Below are 27,665 nucleotides of genomic sequence, written 5' to 3'. Positions count from 1 at the left end.
TCCCCGTCTGATGACGGGATCCTTACATAATTAATGAATGGCCCCTAACTGAATATTTTGAACATATGGTAACAAAACATATGGTGAACATATGAACATATGGTGATTTTTTTTCATTCCTATAATGACTAAGAAAGAAAAACGAGGGTGCATAAAAAAAAATAAAAAATAAGAAGATAGAGCATTTTAAGCACTTTAAAATACACCTAAACCAGTTTTTATGCAATGGATAGGGACTACAAAAAATAAATAAATAAAATAAAATAATAAAAAAAGAAAAAAATTAATTTGAATTTTGACATCTTGAATTCAAATTATGTTTTTCGAAATCACGAGTGTATATATGTAGGCATGTGTGTTTGTGTGTGTGTGGGGGGGGTGTTTGTGTGTACGGGGTATGTGTGTTTGTGTCTGTGTGCTGGCATAAGTGTGGGGGGGGGTATGTGTATGTGTGTGCAGGCATATGTGTTTGTGTCTGTGTGCAGGCAGGAATGTGTGGGTAGTTGTGTGTATGTGTGTGTATGTATGCGTGTGTGTTTGTGTGTGTATGTGTTTGTGTGTGTGTGTGTGTGCGCGTGTAGTTGTGTATGTATGCGCGTGTGTGTAGGACATGGATGCAACCTGGAGACGGCTTTCGCTAGAGGTGCAGCATCGTGAGGAGCCCGCCTGTCCACGGTGATGGTGCAGAGGGTGGCGGTGGGAAAAATCAAAGGAACGTCAAAAACAGTCAAATGAAAGCAATAAGCAATCGTGATTGCTTAAAAAAAATAAATAAAAAATCGCAACAAAAAAATTCTTCGAAGCTATTCCTCGAATAACTATAAAAAGTTGTTTTCGCAACACACTAAAAAAAATCTTTTATGCAGTGGATAGGAACCACATAAAAAAAAAGGCTCCCGTAGAAAATAACTCAAAAACTTACAAAATAACTAGGAATTGCTTCTTTAAACAAAATCAAAATAAACAAGGGGTTGATAATTTTGCCGAATAGCCGGTCAAAATTTCCTGAACAAAGAAATTTTTGGGAGGTCACAGTGACCTCCCATCGGGTTGCACCTGTCATCACTTGAAAATACTACCTTGCACTCGTTTTATAAATAATTTTGTCAAATAAGTCCCAATCTGATTGAAATTTTCATATACCATACAAGAACTGGTTTGAGTGTTGTTTTTATGCATGAAAAATAATTGAGCAACAAAATACTTAAGGCTTGGTAAATTCAACAAAACTCATTTTGCCAAGTTAAAAAACAAGAGAGAAAATATTTCAAGTTTGCAACAAAAGACACATAGGCAGCAAATTAATCAAAACCCACTATGATGAATTGAAATAAAAAAGAGAGGAGAATTTGAAGTTTAATCAAGAGAAACTTACCGCTTTATCCAAAAAAAGCGATTCTTTACTAAGATGAAAGGCACTGAGAAGACCACCCAACACTCTAATTGTAGTTTCGAAAAAATTCACATCTTTATTTACATTGAAATTAAGTTTTTCTTTCACCCATTCCTTTGCTTCATTGAATTCTATAAAAAATAAACAAAAGCATAAATAATAATGAATATTAAAACATGTTCAACTTCAGTGGTCTTCAGCTCGCAGCCCATTGTGCGTAGTTCAAAGGTCCACCTAACAATTAAGCTTACTTTCAATACATCTCACCCTCGTATTTGTTGTCTTTTTGATAAACACTAGTACTGTCTGTTTTCTTCAGTCGAGAGCTAGCGCCAATTTGAGCATTCGTCAGATCTGCTCTGATTTTATCAAAATAGGGAGGGAAACCCGGAAGTAAAAGGTGCAAAATGACGTGTTCAGCAGTTCTTCCAAAGCAGCGTCGAAAAAGACAGAGAGATAGCAAGTGCAAGAGGAAAGTGCCCATCCTCAACCTATTGTCCCTTTTTAACCCCTTAACAATCGAATAATTTTCAAGAAAACGGTCATAGAAGTGTCTATTTTTTTTATTTAAGAAAATTATATAAAAGTAAGTGTATGTACAACATGTGCATTCAATTTTTGATTTTCAATACTTTTTAGAATGAAATTTAAAAAAAAATTAAAATTTTATGAAAAGTCAACAGGCAAGCTCAAGAAAGTAGCGAAAATTTAAGAAATACGTCTTTTAAACATTAAAAGAGAATTTATTAATTTTTTGTGTAATATAAGTAAAGATAAGTAAATTTTTCTTGGGTGGTAAATTTCAAAGCTTGAGATACAAAGGCCAACGTTACAATCTGGTAAGTAGTACCAAAATTCCTTCCTGCATCTCTGCAATTACATTTAAAATCTGCAATTTCGTTTAAAATTGACTGGTGCTGCCATCTAGTGTATAAAAAGAGAAATAAAATGCATTCCGGGTCAAATAAATGAAATGATTTTAATCTTTTCGTCGCATTAATAGTGCACACCCCAGCATGGTAATATCACGGGTGCAAGAAATGAGATCGAAAGCCCAGCCCGGCATATTCATGGGAGCGAGAGGGAAGGGGTTAATATGGAATCTATCCTGAGTGCTAGTCTTTGCTTTCAAGAACCGACAGTATTGTTTTGAAGTACCAAAGAACAAGCAGTGTACATGGTTGCATCATTTTGTTGATTTTAAACATGATCAAATTTCAATTATAAACTGGTGTATAAAACGGTACTTTGTTGGTCGCTAAATATAGATCATAGCAGTGGAATAGTATCAGGGAACGCTTGTACAATGAGTGACCACACTTTAACATGAGTCTTTCAAAACATATTCATTTTGTCATTTATTCCTTATAATTTTTCATTCGTCACTTTCGTATTTTAGAACGGGGAAAAAACGTTGTTAAAAATATAAAAAGAAAAGAAAATAAAGAAAGAGTAAATTTAATTAAAAGACAATGTTGACAGATTAGGAAAGGAGAAAGAATGTTAGGTTTCTAATTGAACTGAAAGAAATAACATTTTTGGTACTTTAAACTTAGTTTTGTGTCATGTTTCAATATAATTCGTTATTTTATTCTTTAAATCAGGTGTTTCTTTTTCAATACTCTATATGTTGAACATTGATTTTTATTGCAATTTTTTAAACTCAATGAAAATTTATTAAAAGAATTATATTGCCTTTTTCTGAACTACAAAACAAATTATACACACACACACAAATATAATATATATATATATATATATACATATAGAAGCAAAAAATATTTAGTGAAAAATATGAATCCAATGGCCTGCAGATCCCTAAAGTTACATTTAAGAAAATCACAAGCACAAAAAACATTCACGACCAGAATTCAAGGAGATATTCAAGTTCAAAATTCTAAGGGACCATGCTGAAAATGAACTGGAAATATATCGTCCAACTGGAAGAACATATAGCAATTATTGAAGCAAAATAAAATGAGTACATATTTATCCCCAATGAAAAATAAAAGGAAATCTTGCACTTAGATACATAAAAACACTACACAAAAGCTCCTACGATTTAAGAAGAAAAAAAAGTATACATTAAGCCGTTATGTGGTTTCTGAAAACTAAGAGTACCCAAGTGGTATACCTCACAAAACACATTGTGACAGATCTCCATGAATGTTTGTTTTACTAAGGTCTAATTTTTTGAGTTTAAATTGCTTTTGTACGATTGTGATTTTCCTATAACTTCCAATACCTTAACACTGCACCGTGTTTTAACCAATATTTGCAACTGGAAGTATGTAAATGAAATGCACCGCAAGCTCAGTCATTCCAGCCGAGGACTGCAGTTTCGTGCTTATTAGCACTCATCAGCCCAGCATAGGAAGTGACTGAGCTGGAGGCAGGAAACCTCTTAAGGAAGCCAAGAGCAGGGACGGATCTAGAGGGGGGCCATGGGGGCCATGGCCCCTCCCAAAGCCTTGTAATTGCAGGAATTTTTTTAAAGAAAAAGAAAAAAAATATGAGAATATAACAAAATTTAACACATGTATTTTACTGAAAAAGAAGTATAGTCCTTAATGGAGAATTGCCGCATATTTTAAATATTGTTTCAAATGGACAAATTTTATAGTTTTCGACGTTGCGATTCCAAATATGTCATTCATTTTATTCTAAAAAATATATTTCAAACAACATTTTGCTTTTTAAATGATCAGAAACATGATGCAATCGAAAACGGCCTCCTATTGGTCGTGACGTCATAAGCGCCGATGGAACAGCTGTCGATAGCCGTATTCCAAAGGATTAGATTCTAATGCGCATCATTTTCACTTGCTGTTTTGTTTAGTATTTCTTTTTTGTTTAGAAGTAGTTTTAGAATGGCTGTGGAGCAGGGTTTTACCAAAGCCCAGTCCGATAATTTGCCAATCATTTCAGAAGATATGATAGTTGATTTTTTTAAAGAGAATTTGGATTTCTTGTCAGCTGAAATCAAAGGAGTCAAAGCTGAGAAGTAAGTTGAATTTACAAAATTTTCTTTTATAAATGAAACACTTTTGATTGATAGTTAATTCATATTTCATTGTTAACTATACATTTGTGCAAATTCAAAATGATCAATTAAACTTTGAGCTAAAATGCGATTGAAATCAGGAACCGATGTTAATAACCAGCGAGCTTTTTAATGTTATATCTTCTTGATAATTTGCTTTATTTACGTTGGTTTTTCATTTCAAAACTTTTTTTTGTGTGTTAATATTTTCTTTTACAGTGATAAATCTTAACGTTTTGTATAAAAAAAAAAATATTCTGGGTTTTAAATGAATTTAATAAAAGCTCAGCTTAAAGTTATAAAAATTCCCTGAACATAAGATCAGTTTTTTCAGTTTCAGAATTTCTTTATTATTTATTGTTAAGAGATATTTTCTATCCCCCCCCCCCATCCTATTAGAGAATGTCAAAAGGCTTTTATTTCACACTTCGAAATGAATCTCTACAGTTCATTAACAAGTTTGATTTAAAAGTAATACACAGTGCTGTAGTAAGTCAAAAATATTTGGGTAAACCTTCTTTGAGGTGTGAGAGCACTCATCAAAAGAAAAGATGGTTAAAACCAATATACATTCCATTTGCATTGTTTTTACCTTTAAAAAAATTAGAAAAAAAATCAACTGAAGGCATTTTTTCTCCACCCCCCCCCCCCCAAGCAATCCTTTATTATAGACTATTTTCAAAAAGTAATGCAGAGAAATAGCATAAAGCAAAATTTTTAAAATTAAGTTCTAAGTTATTTGTTTGAAATTTTCAAAGGTGTATAAACAAAGTAAAGCTTGACCATGCAGTGAGTGATGGCGGGTGAACTGGAAGCGCAAACAGACCGCTGAATTTTGTAACAGGTAAAATCAGCAGAAACACAGATGCAGCAAAGTCTTGTGTTCTCGCAGATACTACCTAATTACAAGATGAAGTGGTCTGTTTCTGCTTTGAGTTCATGCGCCATCTCTTTGTAGTCAAGCTTTACCATACTACTTTGTCGTTCATTTTGCTTAATTCAAAAACTTTTCACTCTTAAAATTCATAACTTTGTCAAAATAACTAATAATTTATTATTACATTTTAAACAAGTGCTATCAGTTTGGTAAGGAAAGAATGTTCCACCACATAATGAAGTACCCCACTTAATCGAATGTTATAATCATAAAACCATAATCGACTGTATTTGTTAAAGCAGAACCAACAGTATATAAAATACATATATCTGCAGTAGCACAGCCAGAAAGTACCTACCTTCTTGGATGGGAGTTTTGGTCGTAACTAGCACCCTTATGTGTATATAAGCTACTGTATTAGGATTGGTAGGATATGTAGGGTTTGTCATTTTGCCAAGAAAGTGACAATTACTGATAAAAACCTGGTCTTTGCTGTTAAAAATTAACGAAAAAGATAATAATGTTATTTTATAGTTATGACTGTTGTTTCATAGTTTAAATTAAAGTTAGTGAGTTACCTAAAAAACTATGAACTCTCTGCTTTTGTGTGTTCTGCATACACAACATTCATTAAAAAACCATTTTATTAATGTAGTACAAGCTAAAACTTAGATTACAGTTTCAATGAATCATTGAATAATAGTATAAGTTTATATTAGAGGTATATAAAATCAGTAAAAATAAAGCTAGCTCTTTTTTTATTTTTGTTTGTTTTTTGCACCTCATTGTCTAAATTAATAAACAAGTTAGATTTCCTTGCAATGTATTTTTTAAATTTACATTATTCTCTTATGTTTTCAGATCTACTTGAGGTTCTTATGCCGATAACGCTGTCGGATATGTGCAGGTGAGGCATCTCGGGGATGTATGCACAGTTAAAGCCCGAATGACCCCTGAGCATAACGTACGGAAAAAAGCTTATGGTGTCTCTCTTGATTGTGATGAGGCAGAACACAAAATTCTGTTGGTGCAGTGTGATGGATGTGCTGCCCGTCAAGGTGGTTGTAAGCATGCAGTAGCTTTTTTATTCTGGGTGCATAGAAAATGTTCCCAGCCATCAACCACGGAGTTCCAATGTTACTGGAAAAAATCCAATTTGTCTTGTGTTGGGACATCCAACAAATTTATCTATGCACGCCAGATGGAAAAAAAAAACATACCAGATCTTCCACCAAAGGAGCCAACAGTTGTAGAAGAATTCATGGCACTAATGGATGAAACCGGCGTCACTGATTTACAACTATGTAGCAATTTTTCCACAACTGCTTTGAAAGAAAACTTATCTTTGCACATTTTAAAAATGAATTTTCAAGAAGCAAATGCAGGAGGATCTGCAGATGAATTTTTACTTTTCATTCAGAGTAAAATGACTTCAGCTCTATGTCAAGAAGCTGAAAATGCTTCTAGATATCAGGCCAAAAGTAGTGAGTGGCATGAACTCAGGTACGGAAGAATTACCGCCTCCAAGATCCACGAAGCATCTAGGTGCAAAACCTTCGATGGTAGCCTGGTTGAAGCATTGTTGGGAGCAAAATTTAAACTAAATGCAGCAATAAAAAGGGGAACGCTTCTTGAGAAGGATGTGCTGAATGAATTGAAGAAGCGGCACCGATCTATTAAACCATCTGGTTTCCTCATGAATGCCGACTATCCCTTTGTAGGTGCTTCTCCTGATGGTGTAACAAAAGACTTTGTAGTGGAAATAAAATGCCCATCCACTGAACAAACTATGGGGACTTACTTTAAAAATGGTTTGCCAACAAACAAATATCATGCACAAATGCAAATACAAATGTTTTTTGCGGGGAAAAAAAAGGGATTGTTTTGTGTTGCGCACCCTGACTTCGAAACTTCAAAGTCAATCACTGAAATTTGGGTTGATTTTGATCAACATTTTTGCGAAAATTTGTTGTTTCAGTCTAGAAATTTTTGGATTTTGGCAATTTTTCCTCGTCTGTAATCAGGGTTCACCAATTTATAAATATATTGATTAATATACTGTCAGCCCTGTTTAATTGGGAAATAGATAAACAAACACACCGATTATATTATTATGGACTTTTTCAAAAAAAAAAGTGCAATGAAGTAAAGCAACAAACAATTTAAAAACTTAAGTTACAAGTTAAATTTTTCATATGCACTTGTGATAATTATACTATTTTGTTGTTTACCTTGCTTTTTTCAAAAACTTTTTATCAATAATATTTAGTTACTTCCTTTACATAGCTATTAATTTATTATTCTGTTTTTAAGACAATCGTCAATTTGGAAAGTCACTGAAATTTTCCCCTCCTAATTGAATAACTTTCTTAGAACCATCAATATTCATTCAAGCCAGGCTGACAGTACATTCAATAATTAATTTGAAAATTTAATATCTGATAGTTTCGATTTTTGGAATTATAATGTATTATAATTTATGATTTTATTATATCATTTTATATAATGTAATAATATTTTTGTTCCGTTTTAAAATTTTATATTTATAAAATTATCAACCTGTGTGCTAAAAGTGAAAATGGTCATCAGCAAATTTAGTTATGTAATATTTTATTTTCAAGCAATAGATTATTTCATTTCAAATGATTGTAAATAGCATTATTACATTAATACAACATAAAGTTATATATTTTTTTACAAACAATGTATAGATTAATAATGAGAGAAACATTAATTTTAAGGTTATAATCATATAGGAAAATAAGCAACACTTTATGTTGACTGAAAATATCAAATAAATCAAAATGTTGGATACTTTCGATATTTTGGAAAATATAATACTTTCCAACCTTGCTAGTAAATTAACTTTCAAAAATCCTAACTTTTAATTTCTATATATTTTAATATAGTTTATAGATGAATAACTATTAAATTTGCAGTTAAAAATTCACTGGCATTTTTTCCACAATGTAAAATTATTTATAATGATATGCTATTCATTTGTAGCCAATAAAAAGAGCTGTAGAAAATATCCCATTTTAATGGATTCACCAATTCTTTTTTAATATGTTATTTAAAAATCATTGAACACATTTTTTTAAGATTTGGTGTTATTAACATAAATTTTACATTTTAATTAAAAAAAAAACTTCTGTTAAAGCACAAAACTGTTGTTTTATTATGAAAAATAGCACAGTGCATTGTAAAGCTCGACAGAGAGATGGTGGATAACCTTGAAGTGGAAGTATCATTTGCCATACAAAAAAAAGGGGGTGGAGCGGGTTCACCGTTGTCAGTATATATTAACTTTTACTGTGAATACAATTCTGAGAAAAAAGTTTTTATAAACAGTGCAAAAAGGGAAAAAAATACTGCAGTAAACTCCGGATTATCCATGCAATAGGGTGGCAGAGCAACCGTGGACAATCTGAATAATGGGTAAAAAATAATACTAATAGCTAAAAAATATGAATAATACTCACAGATACATTTAAATTATTGCTACATTGTATTTATTAACATTGAATGTAAAAAATATGTAAAAGACATAAATGAACAATAACGCAACTATAAGTTTAAAAAACACTATTCGACAATGAAAAAAAAAACGAGTCCTGCAGATAATTCGACCGCCGATGATCAGGAGTTTACTGTAATTTACGTTCTGAATTATTAGCTGCCTATTTGTTACCTTTCTGAAATACTAGATGCCTGTTTTTATATTTAGGCATTGCAAGTAGTATATAACATTGAAATTTACCATTAGTTATCATACTAGTTATTATGATGATCATATACAGTATACTCTCAATATCACAAAGTCAAAGGGACGGTAAAAAAAATTCGAGATATAGAGTTTTTAAAAGAAAAAGGTCATAAGCATAGTAAAATATTCTAAAATTTGGTCACAATAGTTAAAAACAAGTGGAAACATGTAATGAAAGATGAAAAAAAGCCTTAATACAATAATTTTTGAAATAAGCCAAAAATAATAGAGAAAAAAAGAACACTTCAGTGAGAGTATACTGTGTCGTAGAAATTAACTTAAAAACACATTATAAAAAGGTTTCAAAATTATCATTCACCATTGGATTGGTGGTGTGGAAGATTTTCAAATACAGCATTAAAAATATATCTAATTGATACATTTACCAGGGAACCTTTTCTGAATAATTCTCTCTTACTTTTCCACACAGGATGTAAAACATTTTACATAAATGGAAAATTAAAAAATATACTTATAAAAATCAAAAATATAAAAAACATATAGGGTGAAAGCAATACGCACAATTTAACTTTTAATTAATTTAGATTGAAGATTGATAAGTCCACACACAACCACAATAACATGATCAAAAATCTGCAAATGATTATGGTCTATGCAGGCATCAGGTGAACACATATGGAAAAATTTTAAACGCCCAATCACTCTCTCTACGTGAATTCGCAGAGCAGCAATTCGCTTTGAGGCCTTTACATCTTCTGCAGACATTGGTACATCTTTCGATACACTAGGGGGTCTTACAAGCCTGCAACTTTTTTGTTGCAGCAAATGTGCAACATTTTTGAAACCCCTATCAGCCATGACATCTAAATTAGGCAGTAAATTCTGCATGTACCCAGAATCTTCAAACACTAAAGCATCTGAAGTACGACCCCCATAGCCTCTAGAAACAAAACTAACTGTTCCATCAGGAGTGCAAGAGATCAAGTACTTAAGAGTATTGGATTTTTTATACTCCGACCACGTTAAACTTTGATATACAGGATTTGATGGCTTATCAATCCTTATTTCGAAACAGTCGATGATGCTTTGGGTTTCTCCATAGCGAGCCCTAAAGGCTATTGGCAAGCACCGTCGGATCACTTCTCTTTCAGGCCATATGATAAAATTTTGCAAGACTGCAGCCAGACAACACACAGTTCTCTTGAAAATCCTGGCAACATTACTGGGCGACATACCAAATAACATGGCCAGATATTCATAGCTATCACCCATTTTAATTTTCTTCAAACAGATGATGATGTGTAATGGTGAGCACTTTGCCTTTTTTGACAAAAATTCAATCAAAAAGATAATTTGCAAAGGGATGCCCAAGCACATAAGCGAGTGCTTGAGCACTGCATCTGTCATGCATCTTCTTATTTGCTGATTGGCTTCAGTGCTATCCATTTCCAGTTCAAAATCACTGTCACTGTCGTCAACCAAGTCATATTCTGGATCAGCTTCCATCTCGTTGTTCTCACTTGCAGAATCCTCCATCTCGTAGCATGGACTAGATGTATCACAAGCAATGTCCAACGCTGTAGTTGTGGTGATGCATGCAACATCGGCAGTTTCAATTTTTCTAGTGTTCGTGGCTTTGGACCTATACAATGGTTTGATCCTGATGTCTACTTGTACTGCAGCATCACAGTAAGTAGGAGTTGAAAACTCGTTGCTTATATCCAAGTCTTGATGCACAGAAGATGAGTTAGTAGATGAATTTGCATTGTCAGAAATGTGAAGCAGATTCATTACTTCATTTCTTCTTTGCCTTTTTGTGGCTCTCTCAGTAGAAGCTGCAACCTTTCTTTCTTGTTGGCAGTCAAAGATATGGGGTATGACTCCTTTTTTTAAATACAGCCTCCCTCCTTGGAGTTTATGCCTCATATAGTTTTCAGCATCACTCTCGAGCTGTAAATAAAAAGAAAATTTGTAAATAATTTATTTTAAGCGGAAATGATTAATTTCTTGTCATAAATACTTTTAAAATATTTCATAAGGGTAAACTCAAAAAACGTTGTCACATACCTAGATACAGGGTTGCCCACAGCGGGGGGAGGGGGGGGGGGATTATGGCACAAGTTCCGCCGTTAAAATTTTGGGGAGGGGGGATATTTTTAAATATTTACTTTAAAAGTTTTAATTTATGTTTAATAAGTAAAATTGTTTGTTTAGTAAAATTAACTGTTTTATTTTTTGTTTGTTCTCTTTATATTTTGTTTCATTAATTTAGTGTGTGTGTGTTATCCACATAGCACAGAACTTTTCAAATAAAATAACAATAATAATTAAAAATAAATAATTTTTTAAAAAGTAATTAAATAAAAAATATTTTAAAAAATAAATTGGAAAAAAAGAGAGGTAAAAAATAGAAAAGGGAAAGGTGGTTGAAAGAAATTTCTTTGTAGGGGGGGGGGAATTTGCGCCATTGAACTAATTTAATTGTTTTTGCTTTATAAAGTTTTGTTTATACCTTAAACACTTTAAATATCACTTCTAGCTTCAAAGAGAATAAAAACTAGTGAATAATTGATAATTTTGAAGCGATAATATTTATTTGCTAAAATAAATGCTGTTGAAATGTTTTTAAACAGTAAGCTCAATAACTTTGTCATTAATTTCAAATCCATGTACATTTCCTTTTCATTTTTCTGTAAATTTAATTAATAAAACACAAACTAAATTTATAAAAAGAGTATTGCATAATCAAACAGTAATTTTCTCGTTTAAAAATCCTTACTGTTTGTTTTCTTAATGTAAATGAAAATAAAAAGGAAACATCATCGAAGGCAGTCATGGCAGACGAACGTATGTATTCATTATTTAAATGCATACGTTCTGCGTACTTATTTATTAGTTAAATACGTACGTTCTGCGTCTGTTTAGATATCGGTAGAACATTTTGAAAATAGATAGGAAATAATACTTACATCAAAATGATCTTCACATACATGGCGACAGGATTTTTCTGAGAAAGTTGCATTTTTGTCCTTGTCTCGCTTCATAGCCATGCACCATCTCTTTCTATCGGCTGCATTTCTTGGAACATCTAGAAATGCTTTTTCCGGATTTGAGATCGATGTGTTCGTACACATTGGTACGATACAATACTTGTAACGAACTGTAACTGACATATCAGATGATAAAAGGACATATAAATTAAATAACGATAAACAAGCGAATGCAGCAATGGCGATCGAATGTCGGTTTGTTTACTTTCAAAGGCGCTTATGACGTCACGGCGGCGTTGGTCATGTGACTTCCTGTTTAAGACCGAAACCGGAATTCAGCTTTTTTAATATTAATTTTTTCATAAAATAGGCATCAGAAAAATGTAAAGGTGCGATTTTTCGATATTTCTTAACATTTGAAAGCAAATGAAAGCGTTAAAAAAAAAGTGATAATTCTCCATTGGGAGATAAATTATATCCCTATCCTCAAAACAAAACTTTTTCTTTCCAAAATTTTTCTCCACCTTTTACGTCATTTCTTGATTCCAACTACAGACACTTGGACCATCTCTAAATGCTGCGGTTCTCAGAGTATACCTATTGTTCACAAGACCAAAGAGAGCATAAATTTTCGTTTTTATGGCTTTAATTTCGAAACTAGGAGGAGAACCCGCTTTTCCCATGCCGTTTCACAAATGCCTTGATATGTAGCAAAAACTTGCATTTTAAGTCTTTTATTTGGAAAAAATGTCAACGGAAACTAGCTTATCCAGCCCTTATCACTTAACTTGCTTAAAAGCAACTTAAATGAATTTTTTTGGAACTTCAATTACAAACGAGTTTTGATAGGACCCCCTCCCTCCCTAGTTTAAATCGTGATGATAGCTTTAAAAGGAGGTTTTTTGGAGGAGCTCACGAATCTTCCATCTTTTTCTAAAATATGTATAAATATAGTTAAAAATCGAATTTTTAGAGCCTCAAAGGCAAAATATTTCCAGGAAGGAAGGATTCTAAGCACCTTCACACTTTCTTTAATGCAAGCAACCATTACCTAAATCTGCATTTTTAGGCTGGACAGCTGAAGAGCTAGAAGAGCACCCCTCCTCTTCTAACTTCTCAATGTATAATGATAGAATATTTTGGTTTCTAAGCTTTCCTTTCAAAAAGTATTTTGGGGCCAGCGTCCGAAACCTGACCTTTCTCCGTACATCATCAAAAATAGACAAAATGCGTTTTTAGATTCCTAATTTTCTAAAACTACTCGTAATTTTAAATTTTGAAACATTTTCGAGGAAGATTCCTAAATCCACCCTTTCACCTAATGTCTCGATACCCCGAAAATTGAGTTTTTAAAACTTCATTTTAATAAAATTTCTGGGGAGTTATCAGGGCCTAATTTCCCAATAGGCAGAGTAGGCAGTTACCTAGGGCGGCAAACTTTTCAGGGGGCGGCAAATTTGCTATTATAATACACATTTTTTGAATTAAATTATTATTCTTGAAAGTAAAATATTAGCATTCTTTCATTTTCCACAGAGACAATTTTCTTGTAATTTAATAATGATTACTTTCCCACATCTTATGAAAGTCAAATGTTTTCTAATCATGGTATTTGCCGAATCGTCAGCAAAATTTGCCGAATAAAAATTTTTGTAGTGGATCACTGTAATCACTTCACGGGGTGCCTCAGAATGTGAAACGCCATCATTTCGATGTTCATTGAAACGCCATTTTCTTCATAAGTTTGACAGTTTGAATCTGGGGAACACTTTTTAACGTTTTTTTTTTTGAGTCAAGGATACTTTGCTTCTTTTTTTTTTTTGGGGGGGGGGGGCAGATTTCAAATTTACCTAGGGGCGGCATGGAGCTAAATTCGGCCTTGGGGATTTTGTTAAAAAATTTCGGATGGCCCCTCCCAAAACAGTCGGCTGGATCCGCCACTGGCCAAGAGTGCCAAACAAACTGGTAGCTAATATAGAATTAGCATTGACAAGATGAGTGACCGAAGCAATGGTTCAGTTCAACTCGAAGATTGCAGACAAGGCATAGTATATTCAGTAAAGTATATTCAGTATATATATATGTCTGGTCAGTGCCAGGGTTGGGTTTTTTTGCCGGCAAAAAGGTATTTTTGCCGGGACAATGGAAAAAACCATGGCAAAAAATGGAAAAAAAACGGCAAAAATGGAAAAAATGGCAGAAACCTAATTGCAAATAAAGTAGCATTATATTGTTAATCAAGAAATAGTGACAATATAATATAAATAATGCACTTTGATGTTTTAGTTATGTCTCTCCATGTTACTTCTAATTTATAAGGTCAAAAATAAATTAAAAACAAATGTTGGATTGTAAAACTTAAGGTTTTAAATGTTTGCTAAAACATTTTTTTCAGAATGAGCCAACTTTTATTTCTTTTATTTTATAGTTGCATCTTGATTAAGTATACTTTATATAGATATTTAGTATTCTGTAAAAAATGCTATAATAAACAAGCTAATTACATTTTCATTGTAAGTTAATTATTTGTCTTAGATGTTACCAACTGAAATTTTATGTTAATGTTTAAAATTTTAAAAGTAAAAATGCTCCATAACTTTAAAAGTAAGTTAAACCTTAATTTTTTTAAACTATAAAAATAATTGAATTAAAATTTCATCAAAATCTTTTCATGCTTTTACTTTTATATAAAAAGGAAAAAAACTGTCCGTAAGTTGTTAACACAAAATCTATTTTTGCCACTTTGGCAAAAATTGGCAAAAACCTATTTTTGCCGGGCGGTAAAAACCAAGGTTTTTTCCATGGTTTTTTCTGCTCCCGGCAAAAACTTGTCAACCCTGGTCAGTGCTAATTTTATACATCAACTTATTATCAACCAGGGCCGATCCTAGCAGGTGTGCAGAGTGTGCACCGCACAAGGGCGGCCAAAGAAAGGGGCGGCCGCAGGCCGCATCATATAGTTCTTTTAATCAAGCAAAATTCCTCAAGAAATTCTCAAAAGATAACTTATAATAAGTCAAATAAATGCTAAATTTTAAATGTTTAATTATCAAAGTAAGTGCCGATTTCCCGACAGCATAGCATAGTTCAAGAAAAATAGATTGTTAGGGAACATTGTGTTGGTTCATTGTCCATTAATATCTACTCTTTACACACATGTTTCATTTGGTTGCAAAATTTATGACATAACCGGTAATCAGGCATGGATACAGGGGAGGGCAGATGAGGGAAATGGTCTCCTCCTGAAGCAAGAAAGGGTGCCTTCTAAAAGGAGCACTCAGGGTCCAGGGCGGCCACTAATGCTTACCCCCAAGCTTTTATAGACCTAAACACACAATGAAGACTTATTTTATATATTATATTTTAAAAAAGCTATACTGATTAGATACACTCTCAGAAATGGACTTTCAAATTTGACGAAATTTTCTTCGTTTTTGACGAAACCACTTCCAGGGATATGCTCCGAGCGAACATTTCGTCAAATTAAAGAAACTGCTTTTGTTAGTGGTTTGAGGATGCGAATTTCGTCAAATGTAACGAAATATTTCTTCATTCTAGTTTCGTCAAATTAACAATCATTTTCGTAGTTTTGAGAGCATTCGTTTCGTCAAATTAATTTCGTCATATATGAGGACGTTAATTTCGTAAATTTTTAAGAAAATTTATTTCCTTTTTTTTTTCTTTGAGCTCATTAGTTTTTTTTTATTTTTGAGAATACAATCGAACCTCGTTAATTCGAACACGCTTAAAACAAATAACTGCTGAAATGAACTTTTTTGCAATTCTTGTCTTATTGTTTATTGTTTTTCGGATAAAGCGAACCACGTTTTTAATCGATTTTAATTGTCCCTTTAAGTTCGTTATAACGAGGTTCGACTGTATTTTATAAGATTCGTGTGCGTGTGATCAAATCGTAACTTCAGAATCTTAGCACCGTAGTTTCCCACTTTAATGCGTATAGTCACTTTCACAGGCCCTTCATTTATGGGGTCAGGGGGTCAATTGACCCCCTCCCCCTCCCGTCTTGATTTTTGAACATTCATGTTTTTACACATGAATGGCTGTCGTTTTAGTTGGTTTTCTGTAAAATTTTTATTGAGTACAGACTCTTTGCCATATTTGGGAAAAAATTGAAATAACGGGCCTGCAGCCCCCCCCCCCCCCCATCAAAAAAAGACAAGTAATTGTTGAAAAAAGAGGCACATAAAATATGTCAAGTAAATTTTTATTTATGTAAAAATGCAAACAAACAACTTCTTAAAAAATTTAAAACAAATCATTGCAGATTAAACTCCCCTTGTTATCTAATTAAATCCCCATAATGGGGGTTTTCCTTCAAAAAATCTAATTTTTGTCGGATATTTACCAAATTTGGCACAGAGGTTCGTTATTGGAGGCTCGGGAATTCACACAAGGTCGTTTATGTCCCTCTATGGGGGGGGGGGGCAGACAACCTCGCATTGGGGGTTCTCCGGATTAAAAAAAGTTTTTGTCCAATCATTTTCTAATTTGCCACAGAGGTTCTTAGGTGCTCAAGAATTACGCAGGGTATTTTTCATCACTTTATAAAGGGAGAGGGGGGGGGGGGGGGGTGCTAATTGAAAAAATCTAGTTTTTGTCGGATCTTTCCAAAATTTGGCACAGAGGCTCTTTGATGCCTGGGGATCCACGCAGGGTAGTTTTCGTCCCTCTATGGGGGGGGGGGGGAGGCAACCCCTATGATAGTTTTCCTACAAAAAAAAATCCAGTTTTTGTTGGATCTTTCGGATTTTGGCACAGAGATTCGTTATTTGATGCTCAGGAATTCTCATAGGGTGGTTTTCATTCCGCTATGGGGGCAACCCCCATACGGGGGGGGGGGGGGGGGGTCTTATGAAAAAAGTTTTTATCATATCTTTTCCAAATTTGGAACAGAGGTCCTCTGATGCTCTGGAATTCACACATGGTAGTTTTCAACTCTCCATGATGGGGGGGGGGGGGAGCAACCCCGCATTGGGCGGTTCTTCTTATATAAAAAAAAAGTTTTTGTCCGATCTTTTCTAAATTTGCCATAGAGGTTCTTTGATGCTCAAGAATTCACGGAGGTTAGCTTTCGTCACTCTATGGGAGGGGGGGGGGGGGAGAGGTAATCTCGATGGGGGGTTTTCCTTGAAAAAATTCATTTTTTGTCGGATCTTTCCAAAATTTGGCATAGAGGTTCGTTTATTGATGCTCAGGAATTCTCATAAAGTAGTTTTCGCCCCGCTATGGGGGACAAACACCAAATGGGGGCTTTTCTTTTAAAAAAAGTTTTATCAGGTCTTTTCCAAAATTGTCACAGATGTCCTTTGACGCTCAAAAATTCCCGTTTTCGTCCCGCTATGGAGTGGGAAACCATTTATGTGTCGGGGGGGGGGGGGGGGGTCTTATAAGAACCCAGTTTTCGTCTGATCTGTTCCACATTTGGTACATGTGTTTTTTGATGCTTGGGAATTCCCATATTGTAGTTTTAGTCCCGATATGTGTGCCAAACCCCACAGGAGTTTTCCTTATAAAAATCCAGTTTTCGTCGGATCTTTTCCAGATTCGGCCCAGATGTCCTTTGATGCTGGAAATCCACATAGGATAGTTTCCCATGGGGTAGTATTCATATGAGGTACTTCCCGATGTGATTAAAGGAAATATGTGACAAATTAAGAAAAAGATCTGACAAAAGCCTGGATTTTTGTAAGGAAAACTCCCCTAATGAGGGAAGGGGGGTGGCCCTAAAGCGGGAAGATTATTTCAAACTGTTTGAACTACATCCCGATGCATCGCTACGTCGCGATGTAAGGATGGCGATGCATCACGATGTAGAAATTCCTACATCGCCCTGCCCTACTGGGAATATAAAAGTGCTACTTCCTCAGCAGACATTGGGTTCTGGAAAAATAAATCATGTGTCACTTTCATGCACAGTTACATCGATATATGCTCGGGAGAAATTTGCTGTGGATTTTCTTCTTGATTGCATCGCGTGAAAAAAATTCCAGAAAAAAAATATTTTTATCCAACTTATACCACAAATTTCAAAGAAAAAGTACAATAAAATGGACAACTTTAAGTTAGTATATCTTTGTTCTAAAATTAGATACATAAAATAAAATTAGATAATCTTAAGAAAAAACTTACCTTTTTCTTTTTCCAATCAATTATTTGTTTTATTAATTTTGCTTGTATGTAGAATGTCTGTTTGGCCAAATTTATGTTTAATACAGGAACTTTATTATTGCATGCATTTCATACTTCATACTTTGAAAACAATTCTCTGCCAAAATTGCAAAAGGTATTTGAAAATATAAATCTTAAAAAAATGCAGATGTGAAATAAATCTTTTGGTAAAATTAATTTAGTGTAATGTTTGTTAAACAATTATAAAATTTTCCTTTGCTATTTACCCCTAAATTTTTATTATTATTTCCAAACATGTGTAACATGAAATCAATGTATAATATATGAACACTCTGAATATTGTTATAATTATGGAAAAAATCTTCGTCTGTCTTGGTTCTGATTATCTCCATGATGTTGGATCCATCCTAAAGAGTTTCAAAAAGAAAATATATGTATAATAAGTAAATGTGTAAGTTCATGGGTGTATGCCCTCATGCACGCACATTGATCTTTTTTCTATTTCTAGGAAAGTTTTACGATTAAATGCAGCAGCTTATCTCTGAAATAAAGCTTTTTTCCACAATATCTTTCAAAAGCTGAGTTTTTTCTCCCCTTTAGTTAAAAAGCTAAGATTCTCATGTGACTTTAAAGAGCATCTGATTTCATTTTCATACTTTTCAAAATATGATTATTTCGACGGTGACAGCTATTTTTCCAAGCAGATTGCAAGAATGAGTTATTTTTACAGCGGATGGGCAAAATTTTTATTTAGGCAGACAGACAATGATTTATTTCTCTCAGTTGGTATCTGAAAATAATTTCTAAATAGCATTCTGGAATTAGGATTTCTTCAATTTATCGACAATCAGCATTACTTAGCCATTAAACTAGTTAATTCCTTTGCATATCAAGTCGTGAATTTTTTTTTTTTTTTTTTGAGTTATAAAAAAATCAAGGGTGCGACAATTGTTGATCTGTGATTTTTTTTTTTAAATTTATTTTTTATTTCAGCTGACAGCCAAAATACACCGTTTTCTCCCGACTTTCGTTTTAAGATTTGCAGTTTTCTTGACGAATGCTTTCTGAAGTACTCCCTCCACCACAAATTAGCTCTATTAAGATACTAACAAATTAAGTAGTACTGAAACTGATGATTATGATTTATTTTTACTTTTTTCCGAGATTTTATTGTGTTATGTTATCAATAAGCAACATTTATTTACCGAGCCTTATCTCCTTAAACCACTACCAAATTAGAGTCAAAAACCCCAGGGCTCCAACACTCGATTAATTGATAGTATAGTACCTTGAAATCATTAAAAAATATTCAAACAAAATCATAAAATCGTCAGAATTAATCGCTGGTGCAAAAATATTCAAACGTCGCTCTACTAGTTTGAGACGGAGGGAGTCTTACCAAGGAAGTATTACCTTTTCCCCAAGCATATTTGATTTCTAAAATATGCAATTTTCACGCAGTAAATAAAAAACACGCCAAGGGAGAAAAGTTGCCAAAGACAGGAGAAAATCCAAGAACATAGTTCTCAAGACGCAAACAAGGAAAAGCACTAATTGACCGATATCATTGGATTTTTTTTTTTTTTCGATTATTCTTTCAATTTTTCAAAAAGTATAGCTGTTCGGTCAAAATTTCAGATATTTTACTTTGCATTCAGCAAAAATCACAACTGTAACTTACATTTGGATTGATTGGTAGTTCATCTATAAAATGCTTCTTAATCTGGTTTCATGTAGACCCGGATTTCTCATTTTTTGTTATATGATTTTATTACCATATTATGCAAATATGGTAATAAAATTAATGCTGCATTAATTTTAGCCGTAGAAACTATGTATAATAGAAAAACTCATAATTATCATAAATCATGTAACACAAATTGACATAGAAAAACTTATAAATTTAGTGTATTAAGTGTGGAAATAAACAACAAAAAATGCTTATCATTATTATTTTCAAAACATGCTACGATATATGTATCTTTTTTCAATCGAGGTTAAACATTAAAACTCTATTTTCATTAATTTATTTAATTTGCGGAAAAATTGAAAAACATATTGAAAATATTCTGCTGAAATATCAAGCACAAAGATAGAGTTCTTTACGGAAATTAATATTTTCTCTAGATTAAAATGATTTGTTTTAAATTGATATTTACTTCACCTCATGCTTCATGCAAATAAAACATAAAAAAAAAAGGCTTCACAAATAATGAAATATTGATACAACATAAACATTCACGAGAAACATCTGCTGAAGGGAAAGATATTATATAAACAACATGAGGTACGCCTTTAAAAGTCCTGCCACCAACGAGCATAACAAAAAAAAAAGGTCATCGTTTCGGAACCAAAAGCTGCTATAAACGGTTTGCATTAATTTTTTATTGCATCAAGCGCTTTTTTTCTTCGAGTATCATCGGTTTGTTTAAAAGGTTACTAAACAATTATTTAAAAATATTTTGCTTGAACACTTTTGTGCCATAAAGTTCTTAATTCTCTTTAGATTAGTTATTTCTTCAAAATCATATTTTATTTTGCTATTAAAATAATGCTGTTTACCCATTCCAAAATATTATTTCTAATGGGTAGAGCAATATTTCATTGAAAATGATAAGTGTACGAACACTTTTGGGAGCAACTGTATAAATTATAACATTGAATAAAACATTACATGTAGAGTGGAAGAAGAAAAAATATCAATACTTATTGGGGGATGGGTACATATTTGTTTAAGAAAATAAAAATGCAGAGTGAAAAAAAATTTGAACTATTAAACTAAAAAATACACTTTGTTTTACAGAATTATTTTTGTAAAATTCATGGAGAAGTATGAAAACACATAACCATGCAATATATTCAAAGTTGAAATTAAAATCTTCAAAGTTCTATGACTTTTATAAAAGCGCTGTATTTATCATCTGCGTTAGTTTAGCTACGGTGGATTTTTTTTTTTTTTTTTGTAAGTTTAAATTTGCACAAATTCTGTGGTCATGTTTGACATTTTTTTTTTCAACGAAATAAAGGAAGTACGTTTTTGGAAACTAATGTCAATAAACCAACATTTTCTTTTGCAAATAAAAAAATAACGCTAGTTAAGCCTAACATGGAGGTGACTCAAAGTTATTTCAAAAAACACACAGAGTTCTAAACCTAATCGAACGGTTCGTTTTCAATTTTAATGTGCTTTAAACACAACTATTAACACAACACTAAACAAAAATGTAACAATAAATAAAAGAAAAAGCACATTGCACATACAAATTTCAATAAATACTAACCTTTTTTTTATGAATCCTTTAGGATAATTTAACGAGCGAATACAGGACTAAAACGAAAACTCCCAGAATGCACTGCAATATAACGAAATCGGGACGAAATAATTTCGTCAAAAATTTGAGATTTCTGGTTTTGTCAAATATCACGTGATTTGGTGACGAAAGGATCGTCGAAAATAACGAAATAGTGCTCGAGGATTGCCAAATCGTCAAAATTGAGCGTTTCATTTTTGACAGTGTACTCTCGCAAGCATTTCAAACAACAAATTCTGACAATCGCGGCTGCTTAGAGAGACTGGAAAATTGCGACTCCCCTGAGTCAAACATATATGAATGAACTGAAATTTTGTAATTTTCCCCCTTTACAGCATTTTTTTCGAATTAAAATCACGGATGAACTGCCCGGTTTCAGATCAGGGCTCTTGCCCCGGGTAGTAACTTTAAATGTAGCTCCAAAACGAAGATTCAAAAGGATGCCATGACCTTCTTGACGAAACTAAAGAAGGCTTAAAATGGCGTTTTTAGGACTTTAATTTCGGAAAATTTTGCTGTTTGAACCACCGAGCTTAAGGACACAATTAAATCTCTGATTCCCCCCTTTCAACTTAACTTAATCAAACATAGCCTGAATTGGCTTTAAAATCCAAAATGTGTTTTCAGAGGACAGCCCTTCTTAATGTCATCCAAAATTGCTAAATGACCTTTTTTCGTATTTCTTTTACGAAATTTTTGCGATGGAGGGCCCCAAAACCCATTCCCAAACATTACTACCAAAGGTAGTCTCAATTAGCGTCTTTAGAGAGGTCCCTAATCCCATCCCCTTAGTTTGAAATTGAGTTCAATTTCAAAAAACTTCGTGAGGGCACACTGAACCCCGCCCGCTCTTTGCCCCATAGTTATTAAACAATGCTTAAAATACGATTTTGGGACTTGAATTTCTCAAAAACTCTAGAGGAACCTGGCTTATGTAACTTTTCACGGCGCTAGGGCATATACCCATCATTCGTCGAAGTGAGGTGGACAAAAGTTTATAGTTGTGTTTTTCAGATATTAATATCGAAAAATATCCGAAAGATCCGCCGAAGCTTCCCAGTTTTGTTAATATCACCAAAGATAGCATAAAATTGCGTTTTTAGAAATATCCGCTTGGGAGCTTCAAAACCCTCCCTTCTCAAAAATAGCCTAAATGGATTTTAGTTCCGAAAAATATTTCGGTTCGGAATTTTTTCACCTTTCCCCTATCGTTTTTAAATATAGCCAAAAGTGGGTTTTTGAAACAATAGTGCCGAGAAATTACCGGAGGAAAGCCGCCAGATCCCCCACCAACACCAAAGGCAGCCTAAATTTGCGTTTTAAATTTCAATTTCGAAAACTTTCAATGGGAGATGATTGAATCTCTCTCCCTCTAGCAACGTCAACAAAGATAACCGAAAACTGTTTGTTTAAAACTTCAGTTTCGGAAAATGTTCGGGAAGAGCGCCAATCTTTCCTAAGCTACGGTCACAAAAAATAGCTTCGAATTGATTTCAATTTTGAAAGAATTTTAGGAGCGAACTCCAACATTACTTTTCCCCTGAAGTCTCGAAAAAGTTCCAAAAATAGCAATATTTGACGTCAATTTCGAAAATTTCTCCATGCACCTTGAATATACCCGACTCTTCTCCTTGCAACCAAAGATTACTAAAACTATTTTTCGTACGCCAATTTCGATAATTTTCTGGGAGCAATCCCCTCTCCCCTGATTCCCCCTCCTCCATTCTTTCTCTGATGTCACCGAAGACAAACTATGAAATGCATTTTTACGACTAGTAAATTTTGGTATCTATTGCTTTCTTCAAAGATATAAATTGTACCTAAGAAGTTTCTTACTATGAAACTTTTCTTCCTTTTTATAAGTTCATCATTCTTGTTTTTTTTTTTTTTTTTTTTTTTTTTCTTTTCTTTTCTTTTTTAAATTAGAACTTGATATAGAAATTTGAAGAGATATTTATATGGACGTCAAAGATTAGTCAAAATATGCAAATTAATTTGAGGGGCGGCACATTAGGTCTTTGCACACGGGCGGCCGACACCCTAGGATCGGCCCTGTTATCAACTTATATTAGCCAGTTTGTTTGGAACTCTTGGCTTCCTTAAGAGGTTTTTTGCTCCGGTTCAGCCACTTCCTATGCCGGGCTGATGAGTGCTAATAAGCATGAAACTCCAGTCCTCGGCTGGAATGACTGAGCTGGTGGTGTATTTCATGTATTTCTGCCTTTGCCTTGGCTATAGGGCGGTAACATACTGAATATGGAAGTATGTATGTCAGACTAACAGTTAAGAAAATAGAGGTCTTGCATGCTAAATGGGGACATGCAGTATATATATACATATACGTTTAGTCAATGTGGTCTGCAGGCCCTTCCACAGTAAAACATCTTGCTTTTTATTAAGATAAGGATGAAGACCACTGTCCTGTTTAATAACATTTACAGTAAAACTAATAATTTTTAATACCAGATACATGAAATCACTCAAAAAATTACGTCTTAATTGTTAATAAGTTACTTTTAAACACAATCATTTTCGCCTATTAGCAATTAAATGTAGGCAAACATGTCTCAAGTCAGAGATTCCAGGAACAGGGTTGAAGAGGGAGAAGGTGTTATACAGTTGTGCAATTTATAACTAAAAGTAATCATTACCTTCTTGCAAATCCATAATATACAAGGTGTCTAAAGAATCAACAATTGTAAGCCCAAGGCCAAACCAGTTTTGGAAGGTTTTAGTAATTGGCTTAAGGTGGTCATGACCCCAGGCATAACTTCGATATCCTTTCCAAGCATGTAAAAATGCCTTTACTATTGCATTTTGTCTATCTTGGGCAGAATCTGAAAACAAAATAAAAAACCCGAGTTCACAAAAATTCATCACAAACAAATAAAAAACGTACAAATAAAAAAATGCATATATTTTTGCTATATTTAACACAAATTTTAGCTATATTCCGAAATCTGCATTAGCCTGATGCAAAAAGAATGGAGTTAAATTTTTTTTCTAAAGTACAATTCATAGGGAAAGAGCTTATAAACAGGGAGGGGGGGGGGGGGGTACTAAACTTATAAAAACATAAAACCATAACAGTAGGAAAATGAAAAATGATCAAATAAGCTTTGTGCTACAATATGATTTAATTGAAAAATCAACATACATAAAGCACAAATTGGCGAGAAAAAACAGCAAATAGCTTTTTTAAGGCTACAATCAAGCCTCTTCATCAGTGCTAAAGGCTCATCACGCAACCAGAAAGTCAGGAAAGAACATACGTCAATGACGTAGACACCAGTGTTTATACCCAATTGACTAACCAATAGGGATTCACGACACTTGAGGACAAACAATCAATCAGCAAACAACAGGTCAACCCCGGGGCACGCAGCAAGAGTACAGTGGAAAGACAGTACTAGGCAATAGTAGGACTGCATTCTAGAGAAAGTCCATTAAATAAAGTTGCAGGGGTGCCCACATAGCAGAGTTCATGGCGAAGTCTGTGCCATTGAGTTTTAAGTGGGGGGGGGGGGGGTGTTTTGAGGGGTATTTTTCTTTTTTAGGGGGGCTCTTGCTTTTAGGGGGTTTTGTGATATTTAGGAAGGGTGTGTCTTTTCCCTTACGGGGCGGGGCTCCCCTGAAAGTTGGCTATTGAGATGAGCAAAATTAGATGATTTTTGTCAGTATGTTTTCTAATAATGTTGCTCACAATCTTTTGCAACTTTGCACAAAAAAAAAAAAAAAAAAAAAAGAAAAAAAAAAAGACTTAAGAAGGGGACGAGGAAGAAATAACTTCTAAAATTTTTTTGCTAACAGCCCATTTAAAAAAAAACACTATTAAGTGCAATACTTGGGCTGGAACAGGGGATCTGGGAGTCCCTGCCCCCTCCCTCCCCAGTAATTTCCCGAGATTGAAGTCCCTAAAATGCAGTTTTAGGCAATATTCTGTCTTCTTAAGTGTGGGTATGAACAGGATCGACACTTGTCTACTGTCCGCCCCTCTGAAATAAATACTGTCAGGCCACAAAATATTATTGAATTAAGTGAGGTATTTGATTAAGCGGAGAAATTTTCATCAGTTTTCCGAATTGGTCTGAAAATGTAAGAATAATAAATCATTAGCTGTTCAGGGTGTTCCTGTTCAACTTGTGAGACCTCTATTTTCGCTCTCTCTGGGGAGGGGGGCCCTCTCAGAGGATGCCAACCGCCCCCCCCCCCGGAAAAAAATTGTTTTACACTACTATGAGAAGTCTTTTTTTAATGAAAAAAATATGGAAAGAATAGAAAATTCTGAAATCTATCTAGAGGGGGGAGGGGGGCTTTATGGCCTCCATTTTGTCACTGTCAATGAAAAGTCCCTCCCTGTCAACAAACTGCTAAAAGCACATTTTTATTTTTCCCCTGGCAAAATACCGGCAGTCAATGTTCGACGCTTAACAAACAAGGAGGGGAGACAATCTCAATGTATGGAGAGGATGTAAGGCCAATCAAATCTTTGGCAGGCTATAATGGAAATGCCTGTGTTCTCTTTTGTTTGACGTAATAAGGTTATTCAGAGTGGGTAATTTCGAATTTATTTCTTTAAACACGCTCATGACCCTTCTGAACTCTTAAAAGTGCCCCCCCCTTAAATATGCTTTTGCCTCTCCAAACTTTAAAGTGCCCTCCCCCTTAGAGCAAAAGATCTGAAAGAAACACTGAAAGAAAGTAAGTTTTGGAAATAAGCTAAGTAAATAACAAAATAGTAGAATCATTAAGTGTATATAGTATATAGTATTAAGTATATAATTAAATACAAAAATTATAAAATAGTAACTTACAACTTGGGTTATAAAATCTTTGTCTTTGTACACTTTTTCATTACATTATTTTTTGAAAAAAATCACAAGAGTGGATTTTGATTGCTGATGGTGTTTTGAAAACACTTTTCTAACTTCTTTTTTTTCTACATTCTACATAAACTCTTAAATCCAACTTGTTATCAGCCCCCCTCTAGAGGGCATCTTCCAGCCTAAGACCCCCCTCTCCCTGGTGATGCAACTGCGTTTGATAGAGTAGGTAATAATAATTTAAAATTTTGTGGGAAATTTTCTGAATTGAAGTATTTCTTTTTCAAAAACTTAATTTCCTTTTGGGTGTCACCATCAAGACGGGTCACATCCAGGGCAAGTGGCGGATCCAGTCCATCCTGTTGGGAGGGGCGATTGAGTAACAAATTGTAGGGGGGAGGGGGGGGGGACTGATGAAAAAAAAACCTTAAGAACAGAACATGTTTTTTCCCCCGAATAATGTGTATTGTTCAAAGAGTTTAAATGAAAAATATAAGTGTTTCGAGTACCAAGAATAAAAATTGAGGAAAAAAAAGAGAATTTTTACTAATATACTGAATCTATTATCTAAAGTAAACTCGTCAACTTTTGATTTGTTGAGGACTCTTGAAGTATTTTCAGTAGCCATTCAGGTCCTCAATTGAACTTTTTTCCTTATAAAAGAAAGGTTGCAGAAAGAAAGGTACAGAACAACATAATGAAGAGAAAGGTACTGAACATAATGAATGACTAAAATTGCATTTTTAAATAAAATTTGAAGGTAGTTATAGAATTGTTTGTTGATTGAGTTGTTTAATATTTGCGCATAAGTAGGAGTGTTTGCATGCTCTCACCTGAAATTTTTTGTCCGGAACGCATTTTTAGACTATTTGGTGGTTAACAAAAGGAAGGGAGATTTGGAGGAACTCGCCGGGAATTTTTTAAAATTTAAGGGTATATTTTCGAAAACACAATTGTTTGCTAACTTATTTTCTTGAAGGGAAAGGATGAGATTCAGGAATTCTCCCCAATCGTTTTTTGATATTAGAGTTTCAAAAATGCAATTTTAGATATTTTTAGTGATGAAAAACACCAGGGGGTTTGGGGGTTTCCCCCCCAAATTTTTTTGGAATTGGAGTCTTAAAAACGCAATTGTAGACCATCTTTGATGATGCAGCAGAAGACATGGGGTTCAGAACTTTTCGATGTAAGAGTTCCAGAAACATTGTTTCAGTCGATCTTTGAATGATGTTGAAAGATGATTAAAGAAGGACATGAGGGCTCCTCTCTGGAAATTTTTCAAAATTGTTCTCCTGAAAACACAGTTGTAAGCCATCTTTTATGACATAGGGGAAGGAACAAGGTTTGAAAC

General features: G+C 33.8%; 1 protein-coding gene across 1 annotated transcript in view; it reads right to left on the bottom strand.

Moving 5' to 3' along the window:
• The window catches only part of LOC129223954 (endoplasmic reticulum mannosyl-oligosaccharide 1,2-alpha-mannosidase-like), an 89,506-nt gene that overhangs the window by 13,803 nt on the left and 48,038 nt on the right, over positions 1-27,665 (bottom strand). Inside the window, exons 4-5 of the mRNA XM_054858337.1 lie at positions 24,143-24,328; positions 1,376-1,524 (exon numbers count right to left, since the gene is read on the bottom strand). Coding sequence (XP_054714312.1) covers positions 1,376-1,524; positions 24,143-24,328 — 335 coding nt within the window. The remainder of the gene's footprint in view (positions 1-1,375; positions 1,525-24,142; positions 24,329-27,665) is intronic.

The sequence above is a fragment of the Uloborus diversus genome, chromosome 6 (genome assembly GCF_026930045.1).
Source record: "Uloborus diversus isolate 005 chromosome 6, Udiv.v.3.1, whole genome shotgun sequence".
NCBI lineage: Eukaryota > Metazoa > Arthropoda > Arachnida > Araneae > Uloboridae > Uloborus > Uloborus diversus.
The sequence above is the reverse complement of the archived record's forward strand: the minus strand, read 5'-3'. Positions and strand labels throughout refer to the sequence as shown.